The 20953-nt window shown below is 35.0% G+C and overlaps 1 protein-coding gene across 1 annotated transcript in view; it reads left to right on the forward strand.

Moving 5' to 3' along the window:
* TRIP11 (thyroid hormone receptor interactor 11) overlaps positions 1-20953 on the forward strand; it is a 29332-nt gene that overhangs the window by 1285 nt on the left and 7094 nt on the right. Inside the window, exons 2-15 of the mRNA XM_032112987.1 lie at positions 1552-1628; positions 2604-2714; positions 3803-4078; positions 4911-4979; positions 5679-5844; positions 7684-8046; positions 8708-8748; positions 9693-9896; positions 10844-13873; positions 14083-14223; positions 14456-14649; positions 15992-16155; positions 16481-16584; positions 16823-16922. Of these exons, the coding sequence (XP_031968878.1) occupies positions 1552-1628; positions 2604-2714; positions 3803-4078; positions 4911-4979; positions 5679-5844; positions 7684-8046; positions 8708-8748; positions 9693-9896; positions 10844-13873; positions 14083-14223; positions 14456-14649; positions 15992-16155; positions 16481-16584; positions 16823-16922 (5040 nt within the window). The remainder of the gene's footprint in view (positions 1-1551; positions 1629-2603; positions 2715-3802; positions 4079-4910; positions 4980-5678; positions 5845-7683; positions 8047-8707; positions 8749-9692; positions 9897-10843; positions 13874-14082; positions 14224-14455; positions 14650-15991; positions 16156-16480; positions 16585-16822; positions 16923-20953) is intronic.

Genomic DNA, 20953 nt, shown 5'->3' on the forward strand with positions numbered 1-20953 from the left:
CTACAGATTATTTTAAAAGTTAGCTTTCTCAAAACAATGTTAAGAATAGGAACCACAAAGAACAGCTAAGACTTCTGAATAGTCATCTTAAATGTGAAATTAAGCAGTTCTACTTCATTTACAACCTGTCATCTATTGTGAAAGAATATTATAGAAACATATGTTGTAGAAACCTTGTTGGCAAGCTGATACAATGGGTTTCATATGGATGGCCTTTCTGGTACACAGGTAGAATGCTCAGAAGAGAGAAATTCTGACAACTGTGAAGTAATTTTTTTTCACTTTTCTGGAAGACTTTCTTAGAATGGTTTTAAATTTCAAAATCTGTAGTAGTTTAATTTGGAAAGCTATTTTATGCTCCTGAGCTGTGCAGTCATCAAGGGTGTTTGTTTTGCTTTTTAAAAGATAATTTGTAAACTCACACATTTGTGCATGAGTTTGTGCAAGAGAGATGTACTGATGTTCAGTAGGTATTTCCAGGTGTACTTCACTGCTAGATACTGCTGTCAACATCTTAATTTTCCTAAAAATTTCAGAGTAGTGTATTTGTATGGGTTACTAGACTCCAGGGTGTAAAAAATCTAGTGTCATCCAAGTATTCTTTTATAAAGACCTTTAAATACTGTGTGGCCTAAACAAAACTTTTCAAGTACTTCCTTACAGTTTGGGTTTTTTAAATTTCCTAGTTGGTAAAAGTTTCCTAGTTTTTAGTATTACCCTTGCATTCAGTGTTTTGACTGCCATCAGTTGTTTGTGGATTATGGACTTGCACATCTTCTGTTTCGCAGTTTTCATGTGTAAATTGTTGCCTCTGCAGTGCTTGAGCTGTCTCAGTTTTAAACAGCACGTAGGAAATTATGAAATACAGTATTTACTTGGAACTTGTACTTATTTCAAATTTTGAAATATTGTCAAGGTTGCTTTATAGTCAGTTCGGGATATTTCTCATTGATAAAAGGAAATGTGGTGTTTCTGTCCGTTAAAGGTGGGACATAGGAGAAATAAACATAGTCAATTTGAGGAAGATTGGTCATTAAAGTATATCTCGAATTATGTGCTTTTTCTATTGGATTAACTGGCATAGTAGATGTATCACCTTTTTAAGAGACAATGACTCTTACAGGGTTGATGTTTTGTTGTGTGGGTTTTGTTGGGTGTGGGTGGTTCATTTTTTATTCTGAAAATTCAGTCACTGTTATGTGTATTTAATGGAATTAATACTTGTTTTGAAACTTCACACGGCATTACAGAGAAACACACAACTCTCAGGTCAGGAGCAAGTCTGAAATGAGAAACAGATTCAGGGACACGAAATAGTCAAGTAAAACATTTTTATCTCCCTTACTTTAAAGCTTAAATCCATACTAATCTGTTAGGGTTTTGATTTGGTTTAAAGCCTAAATATGAGTGAACTAAATTACATTCAGAAAGATTGTCTGAAAAATAATTCTTACAGTGTTCTGATGAAAACAACTTTTGATATTTACCTAGGAATGAACATTAAAGCAGTCTGAAGTAAGATATGTATTAATAATTTTCACTTTCTTTCAGATGCAGCAACAGAACTCCATGTGTCCAATTCTAGACTCAGAGAAATAGAAAGTATTAATGCAGCACAGAAGTTTGAAGTAAGACATTTTGAAACACTATTATAATTAAGAGCAATGCATAGAATTTGTTTTGTATAAAGTTGAAATATTGCACTGAAGTTGCTTGTCCCTGGGTAAATCCAGAAACAACGGTGACAGTGGCATTAGAATGTGACTTTTTGTGACAAACTGCCATCACAGTTAGGGAGGCACATTGGTTTATTGGTGTATGCATGTGGTGCAAGTTTTCATGTTTTGCTAACTGCTGCATGCTATGACTGTTCCTGCCTATCATGTGGACTAGGACTGCAGCAGTAGGCTTAGCTCTGAAAAGAGTGGGCGTTTTCCCTGCTTCTGTTCTCTCTCTGTTGTCCTACCGTATGATCATTTTTGACATAGCTATGGCTGCTCATGCTCCTCCAAAACCACTTATAAATCTCATGTGTCCTCATGGAAAGTAGCTTTGTGCGCTCTTATAAGAGACTTGTTGGTCTTGAGACTTTATTTATGTCTCTAAACAAACAACTTTCATGTATGTCTTCAGCCCTTAAGAGCATTGTGAAGTTAAGATACTGTTTTGGGGCCATAACTGTTCCTGCTTGTCCTCTATCTAGTTTTTTGCCATCTGCTATTGGCTAAGGTCAGAGAGAGAACACTGGGTATTAGCTCCAATTTGTGCTTTGTGGCTTAAATTCTTAAATTCTACCTGTGGATCTTGCTAAGATCCAAGTGATTCGGCCGTGAGTTTTTTAAACCTTGGCATTTATCTCTGGTCATCACAAAACTTTTTCTGAGAATGAGCTGGAGTCCATGCTATGTAAAAATGGAAAGCTTGGATGTGACCATGATTTTAGGCCCACGCTTGAACATTGCTGTTACTGTGTGTTTTGAATTAAATAGCATGAGAAACCTGTACAATTTAATTTACTTCTTTTCTGTTCAGTAGCCTTTTGCTTTTCTGATTCTTTAAGGAGTGCTCTGAGTTTACCAACATTCATTTCTCATTTTTGATAGAATGATAGACTGAAAAAAGTCTGTAGTGACTTAGAAGAAAAGCATGAAGCAGCAGAGCTGCAAATAAAGCAGTTGTCTATTGAGTACCGCAATCAGCTTCAACAGAAAGAGGTAGGATACAGAGTAAAATTTCTCAGTATGTTTGTCAAATAAACTTGCCTGTTGTCCTGTTTAATTCCTTTGTTGCAGTGTCTGTTCTCTTCCAGTGGAAATACTGGTCATAGCTATGGTTTCTTGGTTTGTTAATGTAGGCTAAGATATATTTCACTGAATCATGTGATGCAAGCCAAGCTTCCAGGGGATAGTTGAGGCAAGAGAAAATGCTCTGGGAATGTCATGCAGCTGTCGGAATTTCTGTTGTTTCTGGGATCACTGTGAGAAAAGACACTATATACTGCTTTGTATTTCTGATTCAGTTACTTTTAATGAAGGCAACAGGAACAAATTCCCATTTTAAGCAATTATTTTGTCTTTAGATATCATTATTTATCTTAACATATACAATTAAAGAGAACAGAGCTGCCTTTCAAAATTTGTGAAATGTCTCTTTGTGGTGGAAGCATCAGCTTTATAGCCTACTGTATAACATGAGATTTCATAGACCTAAATGAAGAAAGTTGCCAGCATGCCAAGAGTTACACAAAAGGGAGTTTTATTTCTGCTTTATTCACAAATTCATGTGGGAACTAGAGGAAGCAGAACTATGAGATGTATAAAATTCTGCTTGTTAAATACAGTAACAGAGTTGTTAAAAGAAAATTACATGTAGCTAATTTCACCTTATTGTAAATGAGTAAATTTTCAATACATTGAGTTGTTAAACATGAAAGAAATCAAATGTAATAAAAATAACTGGAAAAGCATAATATATTGCTTAACTTTCATATCTGAATACCCTCTTTATATATTTAAAGTTTTTGTATAATCAGTTAGCCTGGATAGTGCTATACTATTTGTGTACCTTGGCTGCTAAAAAAAACGTGTCTCTGTGTGAGGTACTTTTTAACACTTGAGCTAAGGATGTTTTTCTCCATTATGAGAATGTTTAGGGTTGTTTTTCTTTTTCTAGTGAAAGTGATCCGTTATTTGTGCTGGGGGGAAATTGCTTGGTTCACATTTCATAAGGCCACAAAGGGTAAAGTAGAGTGTATTTTGATATTCTTCTTATTCAAACAATGCATTTTATTTTGTATATTCAGGTGGAAATCAGCCATCTAAAAGCCAGACAGAATGCACTACAGGAACAACTGCAGAAAGTACAGACAGCTGCTCAGACTGCCCAGTTGGGAGCTGGTGTTTTGCCAGTAGCCACTGCATCAGCCTCCTATGTTCCAGTGGTCAGACATTCCTCAGGTTTTGAAGGAGATGACATGGATTTTGGAGATATAATCTGGTCACAACAGGAAATAAACAGATTGTCCAATGAAGTTTCCAGGCTCGAATCGGAGGTTGACCACTGGAAGCAGATTGCAGTGGTGAGTGGTTTCTCTTCTACCCTGCTTTTCCCTCTCCCCTCCAAATTACTGCTCTCATTGCATTTTGTGGATTAGGAGTGGATCTTTTGGAAGTTCATGCTAAAAAATGTCTAGAAGCAACATGTTTTGATGGAAAAGCTGAAACCTTTCTTGCTGTTGCATGATTAAGGACACATTCAGTGACCAACTTCCAAATGCTTTTTTGTGATGGTTTTGTGCATGATTTGTCAAGTTAGATAAGGGGTTTTGTGAACATTCACCTAGAATGCTACTTTAGGGTTTCACTTTTGTTCAGCTTTTCAAAAAAATACTTCCTTTCCTCCTGGCTATGATAATGATTTTTATTGATAGCACAGTACTGTTCAAAGTAATAGCTGGATACTTGCATATTCTTTATACTTTCTCTTCTCTGAGTCTTTGATATGTCAGTTATAATTCATGGTCTGTTGAGACAAAAAAGTACAATCTTTCAAGCTGCTGCTGATGTGAGTTATAATTTTTCAAGTAATAGCCTGATTTCAGAGGTATGCTTTTCCCATGTGAAAAAACTCAAAACTAAGCAGCCCTGTTGTCTTACTATGAGCAATAACACCCCCCACTCCAAGCTTTTTACCCATTTATATGTAGCAATGTAATAATAAAAATCCATGGAAAATTAAAATGTTTCTATTAAAATGTATTTTTTTAAAAATCAAAATTACAGTGGATTTTTATTTTGTTTCATGATAGCTTTGTTGTTTTTACTTTTGAGTATCAGTAGAGGAAGCATTTACATAAAAAATACATGTATTTATCACAATTTTCATAGGGATATGGTTTGGGTTTTTTTCAGTCTTCCAGAGTGCAAGGCACAAATGATGCTGAACAAAGTGAAATATGCAAACTACAAAATGTTGTTAAGGTAAGATGACAAACTAGTCTCCTTCTGCTTTACTCTTCGTGGTTTTGCACATGGTCACATGACTTGTAAGTATTTTAACTAGCACTGTTACAATATTATTAAAAATGCACAGGGGCATGTCATAGCACAGCAATATTTCAGTCAGCAGTACAATATTTTAAAATGGTTACTCTGAGAAAGGGTATTTGTATAATTTGATAATTACAGTATGTTAGCTTGGAACAATGATGTTAGTACTTATTAGGGCAAATCACTTTGTGAAGCTGTTGATGACTTATGAGACTGTATTTTAGATACACAGAATAATTTCTCCCTTCTCAGAAACATCTGGCCTTTCTTTGTTGAAGATGCAAAATACCGATTTTACATGTCATCCTAGAAAGTCACTAAAAATGCATCCTAGTGTATCCACTTTGTATGTAACACTTGTAACTGCTTTACGTTGGTTTAATATTTGCTGTTGTGTAGGGCATACTATGTGTGTAAGCATATGTTTTAAAGGAATTTCTTTCAACACGTTTAAAAACTCCAAATCAACAAATGTCAAGAAACTTGACTTCTGCTGTGAGAAATCCTTTAATAAATCCTTTAATTAGACTGGGGAAAACTTTCTTTCTTTCTTTTGTATTGTGTTATTTCTTTCATAAGAAGACATTGTGCTGTATTTTGCTATTTTGTTTCTCTAATGATATTTTTTAGGAGCTCAAGCAGAATTTAAGTCAAGAAATAGATGAACATCAGCATGAGCTGTCAGTGTTGCAGGATGCACACAGACAGAAGTTGGTAGAGATAGGTCGCCGACACCGAGAAGAACTGCGTGAATATGAAGAGCGAATTGAAGAACTCGAGAATCAGTTACAGCAAGGTCTTTGTTACCACATGCTTTCTATTTTAGTTTATGTAGAGTGAATTTTGGTTAAAGTGTTGAATATGCATGTGGCAGTACAATAGGTATCAAATATATGATGTTTAGAATTTGAATTTCAATTTCAGTTCAGCTTCATGCTTAAGATGTGTCCTGTATCTTTTATTCACTCTGATTGGCTTGAACACTGGAACGATAGTGTTTCATCTGTGACATGTATTAGTCTGGAGGGTCATTTTCTATACATACCAATTGTTGTGCTCTGAATTTTACACTTTCTGGGTTGGTTTTTTTAACTTACACTGAATATAGGTGTGGATGAGACGTACCGAATTGAAGATACGAAAGTAACAGCACAAAAATATCTTTTATGAGAAGTAATATGTGCCAGTTGAATTACTTGACAAAAGCTCAAAGATTGGGTAGTGGGACACTGGAACAAGTTGCTCAGAGAAGTTGTGGATGCCCAGTTTCTGGAAATGTTCATGGCCAGGTTGGATAGGACCCTGAGCAACCTGATCTAGTGGGTGGCACCCCTGTCCATGATGCAGGTGTTAAAACTAGATGATCTTAAGGTCCCTTCCAACCCAAACCATGCTGTGATCCTGTGATTGCCATAAGAACCACACCTAAGAATGCGGCCTGACTACAATATAGAAGCTCAGTAGTTCCCACAAGGAGCTTTTTGTTGCCTTTTAAGTATTTCATATTCCCTAAAAATAGTCGTGTCAGTTAGGTTTCCTCTAGAGGCTTCTTTGCACAAATACATCAGCTTTGCCTGTAAACCTCTATTTACCTGGTAAAGCTTCGACTTCTAAAGAGTATATATTCTCTGTTTGCAATGAGAGATCTGTTCCCTTCTTGGAAAGAAGGGAAGTATTTTCACAGCTTCTCTAACTTGTAAGGTAGTACTGATAGGGAATTTATTTCTTAAAATCAGATGCCTGTTAAGATGTAATATGTTTTTTCACTTCATGTATGTACACCAGCAGGACAAATTTAAGGAAGTCGAAGGTAGAAGCCCCTTATCTTTTACATTACGAGTTATCTGCAAAATAAATACCATTAGTGACTTTTTAAGAACTGGAGTATTTTATATTTTTATTTTGTTCATTCTGTCTGACAACATGATAGGGACTAGGGCAGGGGCAAGTGTTTGAGCTGACACCGAGGTGAATTCACAAGTAGTGTGCTTTCATTTTTTTCTGTACTCTCCTGATGATGATTTTTGGATTCTCTAACTTACCTGGAAATTATAGGAGATTGTACAGAAATATAAATGTCAGTATAGTATGATGGATCTGTAAAAAGATTAATTCTGAAAAATGTTTTTCTTCAGCTGAAAAGCTTAGTGCATCATTTAACCAATTATTTGTAGCAAATTGTTTCCTGTAACAACCGTTTGGCAAACCTTTGAAATATAATTAATTAAATTATAAATGGATTTTGCATCAATCTGAATTAAATGGGATTTGATAAATTATTCTTAGAAAATTGAGAGATTCCAAATCCTGATAAATTAGATTGTCATCTCCTCACCAAGAGAGGTGGGGATCAAGTCTATTCTAATTAAATTGCAAACAAATGATGTCTTGCAACACTTAGCATTTAAAGTTATTTTGAGCCAAGCATGTGAAAGTATTCAAAAAGATACTTATCAAATGAGTAATGTGTATAGCACAGCTTCAAATGTTAAACCTATTTAACTAAACTTTCTGTTGATGACGACCATGTTTTTGTTTTAGGCTATCTCCCTCTGTCAGAAGAGGTGAAAGAGAAATAAAACATCTAGAGTGATGGTTTTGGTTAATATTGCAAATAATCTGTTTTGTCTTTTAGATGGTGTGAGCACAGATGCCGTGGATGACTCTAAAATTACTGAACAGAAAAAAAAACCTCAAAGTCTAGATGGAGGAAAAGTAGAAGAGTTGCAGATTGTAAAGAACCTAGAGGATGAAATAAGAAAATTAAATCACAAATTGTCTTCTGCCAAAGCAGAAAACAAAAATCTTCTGAAAGAGCAAGAATTTGCAAAGCTAGAAAAAATTCAAATAGCACAAGATTATGAAAAGCTTAAATCTGACTTTAGTGTGCTTCAAAGATCTGTGGCAGAGCAAGATGCTCTCCTGAAAGAACAGAAGCAGCTCCAATCAAAGACATCACTACCACAAGATGTTGTCAGACTACAGCAAGCATTGTTAGGTACTAAGATTATTATTTTTTTATTATTTTTTAATAGTTTGTTTTCGCAGGTTTTTACTTTTAAAACTCAAAATTTATTTTATGAATTTGAAACTGAATATGAGAATATGTACCTTTTAAGTGTTGCTGCTTTAGAAAAGCATTGTCCATTGAAGTACGGTGAAGCAGAAAAGAGAACGTTGTTAGGACTAGCGTGGTTATCGTAGGGGTTTCTCATTAGGGAAGTAATCATGTCTGCCAACTGTTTGGTAGGGGTTTTTTTCTTTAAAAGTGAGTAAGCCTCAATAGAAGTTGTTTGTTTAAATTCAAAAAGTACATTCTTGTGTATGTATGCTAATATCTTCTTGAGGAAACACTAACATACCTGTATAAGGAATATATCTGTAGGTAGAAAATATTTTAATATTGCATAACTGATAAACTGTAGTACCAAAGTCCTCCTAATGTGGGATCAGTTGTGAAAGTAATGCTCTGCTTTGTGGTAGTGACTGATGGTATGTTTGAATCTTTCATGGCCCTGGTGCTTGTCATCACAAAATGCTGTGAAACTATTCTCTTCTGAGCAGCAGCGTTCTGTTTGGGAAAGGTGGGAGAATGATTTTGTTTTATTGTTGTTTGAAAGGTAGTAAAATTATCTATTTTATTTCATTTTCCTTTATAGAAGCAGAAAATGAAATAGCAAGACTTTCCAGTTTAAATCAGGTAAAGCAATTTCTAAATTAAGCCAACAAAAAAACTCATAACAATAGTAACTGGTAGAAAACACACGTTTTGGTAATTTTGGGGTTTTTTTTGAACATTCACACTTCTACATAAATAACATTGTAATGTAAAAGGAAATAATTGTAGTTTAATTCTATAATTACATGTGGAATTTATAGAAACAATACATTTTTACGTGTGAACCTCCAGTGTATTCTATTAAGGAAAACCATTCAAGTTCCACATATCTTATTGTTACCTAGAAAGCTATAACATACATTTTTAAAGTACTAATAGTACATTTTGTAGAATACATCATTTTTCACTTCTGCTTTAGCATATTTCAGTTTCAGCACTTACCAGTTGGGAAATACTTCTCTTCTATGTAGTACTTGTAATAATAGTGCATTCCATCTTACTGATGAAGTGAAGCAGTGGAACATAACACACCTTTAGTTTTTGGTGTGGTTGACTTGGTCCTTTATAAACTCTCCAACTCGAGAGATTTGGTTTATTTTACTTTGTATCCAGTAGTATTTTTCAATTGAGGATTTCTGTGTTTCGCTTTCATTCAAGGGTTCCCATAGCATTTTTCAGAATGATGTTATTTGGATGTGCTTGATTAAAACTTCCTGTCTCACCATGCAGCCTGCTGTGTTTAGGGTGGCTCTTGCAGTTATAATAGTTTATCCCAGCTGTCAATCCATACCTCACAGGCGGATATAACTTCTTACCATACCATGGCTTTTTGTGCAGAAGTTTATAAACTGCACTCCTAAACCAAGCGATGAGGAAATAAATGTGTATGTATGAATAGTGGAGACAAATACTTCACACTAAAGAATTTTTAACTGGGGAAGTATTCCTGTAGGCTTAGAGATTCCAACATAATTTCAGCAAGATAAAGTCTGATATTTACAATTTTATTTTTTTTTTATTTTGAGGGACTTGAGAAGGAACTGACAAGTGCACAACATAAACATGAGAATATTCTTTCTTCGAATACAGAGGATCAGAATTCAGAAATAAATCAATTAAGACAAGATTTGGAAAGGAAAGAACATGAATTAGATGAAAGTGTTGCTGAAAGAGAAACATTAATAGCAGAGTTGGAAGAACTAGACAAGCAGAATCAAGAAGCTACTCAGGTAATAAATACTTCAACTAATTATTGAACTGCTGAATAAATGTTTAGAGTTGATCTTTGAACATAGATAGCAGGGAAATACAAGTTATCCTCTGAGGTCTAAAAAGACAATTGGGGCCAGTATTTCTCCATATCTACCATCTCAATGAGAAATTCTGAAGTGCAAGTAAAACCCACTTGTTACAGACAAAGGAATAATACAGTGTGTCAGCTATCCATAAGGGATGTTACTTTACGAAGTCCAGTTAAATAGTCCCTGATTTTTCATTGCAGCATTTCTGATTAAATTTATCCTGGTAGTATTCTGACTGTTTTATGACAGTAAAATCAATCATAATTTGAAACTTTTTTCCTTTTAAAATTTTTAATTACGTTGAATATTTAAGTTACTTTATTGCAAGTTCTGTATAATATGAGCATTTGTGGAGTAAAAAAAGTCACCAACTACATATAATCAGAAACTTAAGAGTTGCAAGCCATGTGTTTTCAATTATTGTTTTACCAATGAATCACCTATGAAATGAATCCAAACAGGTATGTTGAAACAAGAAGTTGAAAATAGAATATACAGATAATTTAAATGTAGTGCCGCCCTTTTTTTAAGCAATTTTGTTTGCTGAATTCCAACTGTCTTGAGAAATTCTGACAGTTCTTTTTTTTTAAGCAATTTGGTTTTTATTTCTTGATTTAGGTAGTTTTAAGGTTCTTTTAGGGGGGATGGTGTTCTTTTTTTTTTTTTTTTTTTTGGTAGTGAAATGTCATCTGTCCCTGTTTGATATTTGGTTTTAATTAATTTGACTAGGTGATACAACTTGATAACTTACATTGGCAACTAAGAAACATTTTTTCCTCTGAATTTTTTTATTGTTTAGAGGATAAAAGTGAATGAAATGCATAGTTCAGCTGGTTCTCCTACCCTAATGAATTCTGTTTTGTGTTCATTTCCAGCATATGATTACACTGAAAGAGCAGCTGTCAAAGCAACGCACAGAAACTGATAGTATCATCAAACAGCTGAAACTTGACATAGATTGTGAAAGAAACAAAGTATCAGAATTAGAAACTGAGAAGATGAAAACTATTAAAGAGTTGGATAGTCAGAAAGAAAAACTAAACCAATGTTCATATGCACTTAATGATTTGCATATAATTAAGCAGCAGCTACAAGATAATATTAAAGATCTTCAGGAACAATTAAGGAAAGCCCAGGACTGTAATTTGCATAGTAAAAAAGAAATTGGAGAATTGCAGCAGAAACTAAAAGAAAGAGAGGAGGAACTTTGTGTATCCTTGAGCCAGTTAACAGAAAAAAGTAATGAGGAATCTAACAACACTTGTCAAGATCTGATTCTGAAAGAAAGAGAAGTTGAAATTACAAAACTACAGAATGATGTTTCAGAAAATAAACAACTCAATGAAGATTTACAGAAATCTCTGTCTAATCTTAGAACAGAAAATGCAGAGCTGATAGTAGCCATTGAAGACCTAAAACAGGAGTTAAGTGATGCCATTTCAGAGAAAAAGAAAGTTTATTTGGAAAAAGACACTGTTGTGGAGGCTTTGAAAATGGAAAAAAGACAGTTAGAGAGTGAATTAAATGAGACAGAGAAGAGGCTTTTGGAACAAGCACATAATTATAAGCAAACTATCCAGGAGTTATCAAATGCCCGTAGTATGGATACCACTGCACTGCAGCTTGAACATGAGCGCCTGGTTAAGCTCCATCAAGAGAAAGACTTTAAGATTGCTGAGCTTAAAAGGAGCATTGAGCAGATGGAAATTGACCATCAAGAAACAAAAGAGATGTTAACTACTAGCTTAGGAGGACAAAAGCAGTTGACAGATCTCATAAAAGAGAAAGAGGTATTCATTGAAAAATACAAAAATCAAGCCTTACAGGTGAAGCAGGAACTTGAGGAATATATGAAAGTTTCAAAAAAGCAGGATGTCTTAAAACAGAACTTGGAGGAGAAAGACAGAAGTCTTGCAGTCATGAAGGAAGAAAATAATCATTTGAAAGAAGAAATTGAACGCCTTAAAGATCAGCAAAGTAGATCTACACCTGTGGTTGAGCCTAAAACTTTGGATATTATTATTGAACTTGAAAGTGAGGTAACACAGTTAAAAGTGATAAAGACTAATCTTGAAGAAGAAATAAAAGTTCACAAAAAAACAATAGAAGATCAGAATCAAACAACAGTGAAACTTCAGCAGTCACTGCAGGAGCAGCGAAAGGAAATAGATGAGTCCAAATTTCAGTGTGAGCAAATGAATGTCACACATGAAAGACTCTTTTTAGAGAAAGATGAGGAAATCAAAAACTTGCAGAAAACAATAGAACAAATTAAAACTCAGTTGCACAAAGAGAGACAGATTATTCAGACTGATTCTTCTGATCTTTTTCAGGAAACCAAAGTTCAAACCCTTAATGGAGAAAATGGAAATGAAAAACATGACTTATCTAAAGTTGAAATTGAAAGACTAGTGAAAGGTATCAAGGAAAGGGAGATGGAGATTAAGCTCTTAAATGAAAAGAATGTTTCTCTAAGTCAGCAAATTGATCAGTTGTCTAAGGATGAAGTTGGTAAACTTACTCGGATCATTCAAGAGAAGGATTTAGAAATACAAGCTCTTAATGCCAGAGTTTCCTCAGCTTCCTACAGGCAGGATGTTCTGACCCTTCAGCAGCAACTGCAAGCTTATGTTATGGAAAGAGAACAAGTACTAGCAGTTCTAAGTGAAAAGACAAGGGAAAACAGTCAGTTAAAAACAGAGTATCGTAATATCATGGACATGGTCGCTGCTAAAGAAGCAGCTTTGGTGAGGTTGCAAGAGGAGAACCGAAAATTATCTAATAGATCCGAAAACAGCAGTCAAGACATGTCTAGAGAAACTATTCAGAATTTGTCCCGTATCATTCGAGAAAAAGATATTGAAATAGATGCCCTAAGTCAAAAATGCCAAACCTTATTGACTGTCTTGCAGACATCCAGTACAGGTGCTGGTAATGGGGCAGGAGGTGTGAATAGTAACCAGTTTGAGGAACTTCTGCAAGAACGTGATAAACTAAAACAGCAAGTAAAGAAAATGGAAGAGTGGAAACAACAGGTAATAACCACGGTTCAGAACATGCAGCATGAGTCGGCTCACCTCCAAGAAGAGTTACACAAGCTGCAAGCACAAATTTCAGTTGAAAGCGATAGTACTTCAAGACTGCAGGTAGATTATAATGGCTTGATTCAGAGTTATGAACAGAATGAGAAAAAGCTGAAAAGTTTTAGTCAGGAATTAGCACAAGTTCAACACAGCATAGGACAGCTTTGTAACACTAAGGATCTTCTCCTGAGTAAACTGGATTTGGTAACACCGTCTGTGGCAGCAGCTCCCACTGTTTCACAGCTTTCAGATGTTCAATGCAGTCCTCCTGAAGCACTCAGTGAGGAGTATAAACTCCTTCAAATTGAGTTGGAACAACTGAAAAAAAAGTTACAAGAAAAAGATTCAACTATTAGGACTCTTCAGGAAAACAATCAGCGATTATCTGATTCTGTTGCTGCAGCATCAGAGATTGAAAGAAAGAGTCAAGAAGAGACCGAATCAGAGATGAGGCAGATCAAAGAAAAACATGATGTGTTACAGAAATCACTTAGGGAAAAAGATATATTAATTAAATCTAAAAGTGATCAGTTACTTTCTGTGAGTGAAAATCTTAGTAACAAAGAAAATGAAAATGAGCTTTTGAAGCAAGCTGTAACTAATCTAAAAGAAAGAAATTTGATTTTAGAAATGGATATTCGAAAACTGAAAGAAGAAAATGAAAAAATAGTTACAAGGTGCAGGGAAAAAGAAACAGAATTCCGTGCACTTCAGGAGACTAATATGCAATTTTCAATGATGCTGAAAGAGAAAGAGTTTGAGTCTCACTCAATGAAGGAAAAAGCTCTTGCTTTTGAGAAGCTGTTGAAAGACAAAGAACAGGTACGTAAGTTCATACTTAGGACTATCTCTTAAAACTAGACAACTTCAAAATAATACTCTTCCTGGATATTTTTCTGTGTTGCAAAGCCAGAGATGTGCTAGCCTTTTCCTTGTTAGATCAATAGTATCTTTACACTCTTCCTGGCAAAGACTATGCCTCTGGTAAAACCGTTGGCCATGTTTGAAATACTTGTCTGTGTCTTCAACAGGGCAAGACAGGAGAATTGAATCAGCTGTTAAATGAAGTTAAATCAATGCAGGAGAAGGCTGTTACTTTTCAGCAAGAGAGAGACCAAGTCATGGTAGCACTCAAACAAAAGCAAATGGAGAGCAGTGCCCTGCAGAGTGAGGTACCAACAAATAATTTATAGTTGCAAGAAATAAATGAAAAAAGAATAACAAATTGCATCCGTAATATTTTTTGGATTATCTTAGTAGCAATCACTTGTTAAAAGCACTTAAAATCAATACACTTGCAATGTGCTTGAATGGGCATGTGTTACGTTTGCTTAATTTTTTTTTATGAGAAGTAACATAGATTTTTTTTTTATGTCCAAGTAACTCAAGGTATGTTCTACACAGGTACAGCATTTGCATGAGAAGGAGCAGCGCCTAAATCAGGAACTGGAGAGGTTGCGGAATCACCTTTTAGAAATGGAAGACTCCTACACCAGAGAAGCTTTAGCTGCAGAAGACAGAGAGGTCAAGCTAAGAAAAAAGGTTTTGATTTTGGAAGAAAAACTTGCATCCTCATCTACTGCAGTAGAGAATGCCAGGTAGTCTTTTAAATACCACAGTTAACTAGACTGGTGCTGATGGTTCTATTATACTGAATTGCCATCCTGTAACTTACTAAGCACTTGAGAAAACAAAAAGATACAAACTTTTGTTACTCAGAATCAAGAGGGTGATTTGAAATATACTTGGCTACTGTTGAGAATTTAATACATTTCTCCTTTCAATAGCAACTATTGAAATCTTATATGGTTAACAGTGCTTAGAACTAGGAAAAAAATCCTCAACCCATCAGTTTAGTTGTGTGTTAAATCAAAAAAGAAAGTGACTTAACTTACTTTGAAGTCAAGGCTTCATTCAGTTTGAAAGAGTCTTATTTTATACACTTCAGTGCACAGATGTGACTGTCATGCTTTGTGAATTGCTTTCGAGACACATGCACATTCTTACTTTGTCCCTGATGCCATGGAAAGTATACACTGCTGAGAACTTCCTTGTTCTTAGTGTAAACATATAGATAGAGCAAGATGCATTGAATTTCTCATGGATAGCAGACTCTGGGACGCTAGAACCAGTTGTTGGGTTTTTATTTATTTGCCATAAACAGTTTTTTCAGCCAGAACAATGAAAGCCCAAGTATTAAAATTACTTACTGCTTATCTTGACTGCTTTAGTATCTTATTTAAGCAAATTTTGGTTGCTTCAAGCAAAATAATTCTTCTTTTCATGTTATTACAGTTGTCCAAATGAAGAAGTATTTTAATTAAAAATATGTATATAGCTGCAGTCTTGGGTTTTGAGGTTTTCTAAGCACCAAAGGTGGATTCTGCTCTTAACTTTCTCAGGAGATCTCCAAGTTGAGCAGAATTTTTTGTGAAAAATTCTGGAGAAAGTGTAAGTGTTGGGAGAAGGTTTTGTGAAATCTGAGTGTTTCTTAATTCTACATCAAACTTTTCAAATACCTTTCAAGAAATAGTGCCTGTTTCCCAGCCAAGTAAATCAGGTTCAGAATATTTTTGCATAATGGGAAAGTAAATGGAGCATTCCATTGTTAGTATGTAGCAAGCTATACCGAGTTCTTGGAGACCAGGTTAGAAAGTAAGAACTGGTAGAAAGACCTATTGATTCATAGTCATTGAAGTAGACAATTAGCAAGATATGGATTCTTCTTTTTTTTTTTTATTGTCAAGATTTTGTTGCCAGACTTCATTAAAATATCTTTTTAGGTTGGTTTTGTTTATTTGTTTTTGAAGAGGAATTGGGGGCAAAAATGCCATAATTTTTTTAAGTTGAGCTGAAAAATTCTAAGCTATTGTTTGCTGGGATTTGATTTTCTCTGTGATAATTTCTGTTATTTAAGTAATGTATCTTGTTTTCATTAAGTCATCAGGCTAGTCTGCAAGTTGAATCTTTGCAAGAACAGTTAAACCTGGTTACCAAGCAGAGGGATGAAACTGTTCTGCAGCTGACCATCTCCCAGGACCAAGTGAAGCAGTATGCACTGTCTCTGGCCAACCTGCAGATGGTACTAGAGCAGTTCCAACAGGGTAAGGTTTGTCAAGAAATAGCAGAGATTGCAACAAGTATTTTTTAGCTGGGATAGTTATCATATATTGATGCTTTTGAAATATTATTTACCTGGTTAACTTTTTGATAGCCTGAATTTAAGAATCTGTTGTCCGTTTAAAAACTTAAAAAACAAATTCTGTGAAAACTGTTGATCAATATCACATTTAAGAAACTTGAATTCCACCTCTACCTCATGAAGACCAGATATGATAATGCTGAGGTTTTGCAATTGCATATCTCAAGAAGAGTTATATGTTGCAAATTAAGATTTTTTTGTTTTGTCTCTTATTTTTTATCATTTAGAAGAAAAAGCTATGTATTCAGCAGAACTGCAAAGACACCAGAAACAGAGTGCAGAATGGAAGAAGAAAGCAGAAAACCTAGAAGAAAAAGTTGTGTCACTGCAGGTGGGCCGAATAATGAAATTGAACCTTGTCAAACTACTTTTTAATTCTTGACTGAGTAAGCAAAGCAGCATTCTTCTGCTGACCCTCCATTTTCTGAGGGTGTTTACAATCCAGTTATTTGAAAGAACAAGTGATTGGAGTCTCTTCATATGTCATGTCTGATGTGTGTTGTGTTAGTGTCATTGTGATAGCGATCTCCCTTGCTTCTCTTTTTGTCCCTTTCCAACCCTCTATTTAGGAGAGTTTAGAAGAGGCAAATGCTGCCCTGGATGCAGCATCCAGGCTTACTGAGCAGCTTGACATCAAAGAGGAGCAGATTGAAGAACTTAAGAAAGAAGGTAACAATATTTTCTTCATTTCTGCTTAAAATATTTCAAGCAGCTGAGGAGACTATGTAGTATTCCTAGAAACTTATTAAAATTCATATCCTATGAGAGAGAGACTAATTCTGTGCCACATTCTGAGGACTTCCTTGTTTATAAAGCAAATATGAAAAAGTATGTTTACCTTCTGTTAGGGATCTTTCTCAAAAAAAAGTCCTGTAGACTTTTCTGGGTTTTGGGGGTTTTTTCCCTGTAAATACCAGGACACTTGATTTAGCTCTGTAAATGTCTTTTTTAAAAGTTGGAGAAATACCAAATGTTGTCAGATTTTCCAAAGTAACTACCATATTTGACATAGATATAGGAATACAGTGAGGTAGAGATAAAGGGTGTGCAGTGGGTCAGAGATGTAGAGGCAGCAGCTCTTGCACAGCTGTGACTGCCCTCTCTGCTGGATATAGTGATAACTCATGCTTTGAACGTATGCAATTAATTATTGCTATTCCTTTTTAAGTGATAATTAGTCTTACTCTTGAAATAAATGATGTTTTCTTGAAGCATACTTGCTTATGATCAGAGAGATGGTGTGAAATGTCATTTGAAAGTCTTCAAGATTCCAGCAAGAACTTTACAAAAAAGTTATTCCTTTTCTGCTACATATTTGAATGCGTACTTACTTAAATTTAGTTCTCTCTAAGTGCAGTTTGGCATCCAGGTGGGCATCACAGGAGTTCACATATGAATTTTACAAGCTAAATTAAATTTCAAACTGCTACAATATACAACTCATGATCTGTTTTTGAATTGACTGATCTGTATATCTATTTCTCACTACAGACATTCACAGCAAAAGTTCACAAACACCCTGGATTGAAATTAGTTTTGACATAGGCAAATACTGCACTCTTAAATGGGAAGTTCTTCATTACTGTTTAATTTTGATGTCAAACCCTTGCATAAGAAAGCAGGAGGGGTTTGAACTTGGAGAGAAAACTAAATCTCAATATCAAGCAGTGTTGTATTGGCAAGCAAGTTACTTGATAAAAAAATTGAAATGGAATTGTTGCATAAAGGAAACAGCATTTTAACGTTGTTGTAAAGTAAACAATGATTTTTATAAAAAAAAAGTATCACTTCATATTCTCTATTTATACAAGAAAACATATAATGTCTTATTGAAAATTGGCCAAATACATTCCCAGACACAGTTTTGTTAGCCAAATCTTTTGAAGGATTTCTTTATGGATTTTTTTGGCAGGAGAGGTGATTTTAATAGAAAAGTATAAGATGTACCAGATGCAGTTTTCTGGATTGCCATAAATGGTTAATAAATTATTGGAGACTGTAAATGTCTGGTTTACAGCAGTCCATGCTGAATTTTGGCTCAGGACTTTTTTGTTACTTAGTCTTTTCATACAGCCGAAGTATGTGTTTAAGTCCTTTTCAGCTGTAAGATTCTATTTTAGAAGGAAATGTTCCATTTTAAAAATATGTTTAATGGTAAATTGCATAGTCACTGTGGATGGAATATAGCAAAGTAGTGGTCCTGAAAAGTTGATCCACTTTGTTACAGAACCTTTTTTTCATTTAAATTATTAATACTTTTGGTTTAAAATTCATCATAAAGGGATAAGTTAAGTGAATAAAAATGGAAAAAGCAACTCATACTGTCTTGCTTTGTAGAGAAATAGCAACAGTGTAAGATTTAATTGAAATTTGTTTTCAAATGCTGTTTATCTTTTTGTGGTGTTAGTAGTTTATTTCCCTTTTTATTCCCTTTTGTTCTGTGGACATCCAAATAACAAGTCACCTGTGTTTGCTCCTGCAACTGTATCACTGTGTAATTATACTGCCAATGTTTTCCTTCAAGTATTGATGTCCTATTTAACCATATTTACAAAGTAGCATAATTTTAAGTAAATGTAAACCTTGAAACCACAGATCAGTTCTCCTGTGCCTCACCCTGATGTGTTGAGAGAGGAGCGTTGAAGAGCAGTCACATTATTGGAATGGATTTCGATGCATATGGATGTAGTTGTTACAAGATAGTGTTGTATAATACATGTTTTGCTTTGGTTAACTTGCTTTGAATGAGGAGTTTACTCTGTGTGTTCCTTGAATAAGAACTTTCCCAGCATGACATTAGTTAGTTTGTTCTATTCTGTACTCCTTAAAATTCATATTTGTGAAGTAAAATGTTTGTATAAAGATGTGGAGTATTTGAACAGGGCATATTAGGTTGTATCCATTTCACAGACTGGCTCTTTGATGTGTGTATATACAAAATCTCTGTGTGGATTCTCAGGGAGTTATTGGTGTTAATTGAGAACCATGTTTTGTCAACACAGTTGTGGCATGCACTTATTAAAGATTGAAAGTGGTGGAAACAAGAGTGGAATGCTTTCCATGCATCCCAGATGATTTGAAGGTTGTAAAAATTCATAAGTCACTTTTCTTACAAAGATGTTGAGGGTTTTAGAAATTAAGATAGATAAACCAAGAGTGTATATTTTGTGGGGTTTTTTAAAATGAAGCATTTTCAATTAACACGAGCCTAAAAATTGTTAAAATGATAGGAAAACTAAGGTGATCAGTGGTTTTTCCAAAGGATTTGGAGATAAGCATTAAACCTTATAGAGGGAGAGGAGCAAAAGTTCATCCTGTTATCTTATACATCTGTAGGGTAGAGGTGGTCTTCACATGGACAGTCCATGTTATAGTGTGTTTGTCAAGCTTTTGTGTATGAATAATTGTACTTTTATTAGGCTTCAAAGGCAATATCTTACAGAACCCCTTTGGTTTGAGAATTTGGTGCAATATTACACTTTGGCAGTCTTGAGGTGAAGCCATTTGAGGTTTAACTTCCAAGAATTCTTAGTACCTTGTATGTAATTACTTGCTTTCTTGTCTGAGAACAGTTTACTGCCAGTGTTCTAAAATCCTGCATTTGGGGATTTAATGAAGATAAATTTTTCTAGCAAGTTACTCTGTGGGTTTTACAGAAACTCCGCAGACCTGAACATCAGAGACTTCAATCCAGTTTTTAATATTTCTGCATTTTTATAAAGAGAAAACTTTCTGCCTTGTTTCCTTACAATTGGAATGCTGTACGATATTTATGGCAAGTAAAACTTCTGGGAATTTTTTTTTCTTTATTATGAGCTTTATTTTTATGAGCTTTATGGGAAGTTAGAAGCAGCCTGAGTTACTGGCACAGTGTGGTTGGGGTAACTGGTGTATTTCAGTTAACAAGTAATTTGTGTTATTGGAATTTTAGAATTGCAGAGAAGTTGGTGCTGTGAAATTGTTGGGCAACAGTGAATATAACAATATCATGCCATGGCTTCTTTTAAAATCATGGGTTATTACATTTGTCGCCCTTGTTACACAATCCAATGTTGTGAGACTCAAGTGTGTAGATAGTAAACAAATCGTTTATTAAGTTCAGGAATTTCAGGAAGCTGAAATGTTTACCGCACTGGTAAGTGCAGAATCTAAACTCTTCTCTTACTCTTCTAATAGTTCCTGTTTTGTGTTTATGAAGAGGAAAAATAGTGTGTTTGTGCAGGCCAGGAAGATCATTCTCAGTGTTGTGTTATCCTAGATGAACAGATTCATTGCAGCCACTACAGAACAGTATCAGAACTTGGAGTCAGCATGCAAAAGAAGGCAGAAAATGTGTGTAGTGACTCCTAGCACGCTCTTAGGCTACCTCACATTCATTGACTTATAATTCTGACCTATTTATTCAGTTTGCAGGTCATGATGCCTGACTGAAGTGTTTACCATTTTTCTCTCAGTTTTGTCTTTGGTTAATAGTAGCTGTGGCATTTAATGTCTTCCATTCATATTTTTGTTCCCAAAGTACGGGTAATCTTGCATCTCTCTGCCTCTCTTGCCAGTATACTGAACTGTGAAGTTCAACACTGTTTCTGTGATGCATTAGTGTGTCCCAGTATGCCGTTTCCAGAGCTTGCATCAGTTACAGGAGTGAGAAAGGTCCTAGCAGAACAGACCCACAGCAAGCTCCTGATGTTGCTCTGCTA

This window comes from Corvus moneduloides, chromosome 6 (genome assembly GCF_009650955.1).
Source record: "Corvus moneduloides isolate bCorMon1 chromosome 6, bCorMon1.pri, whole genome shotgun sequence".
In the NCBI taxonomy this organism is placed as follows: domain Eukaryota; kingdom Metazoa; phylum Chordata; class Aves; order Passeriformes; family Corvidae; genus Corvus; species Corvus moneduloides.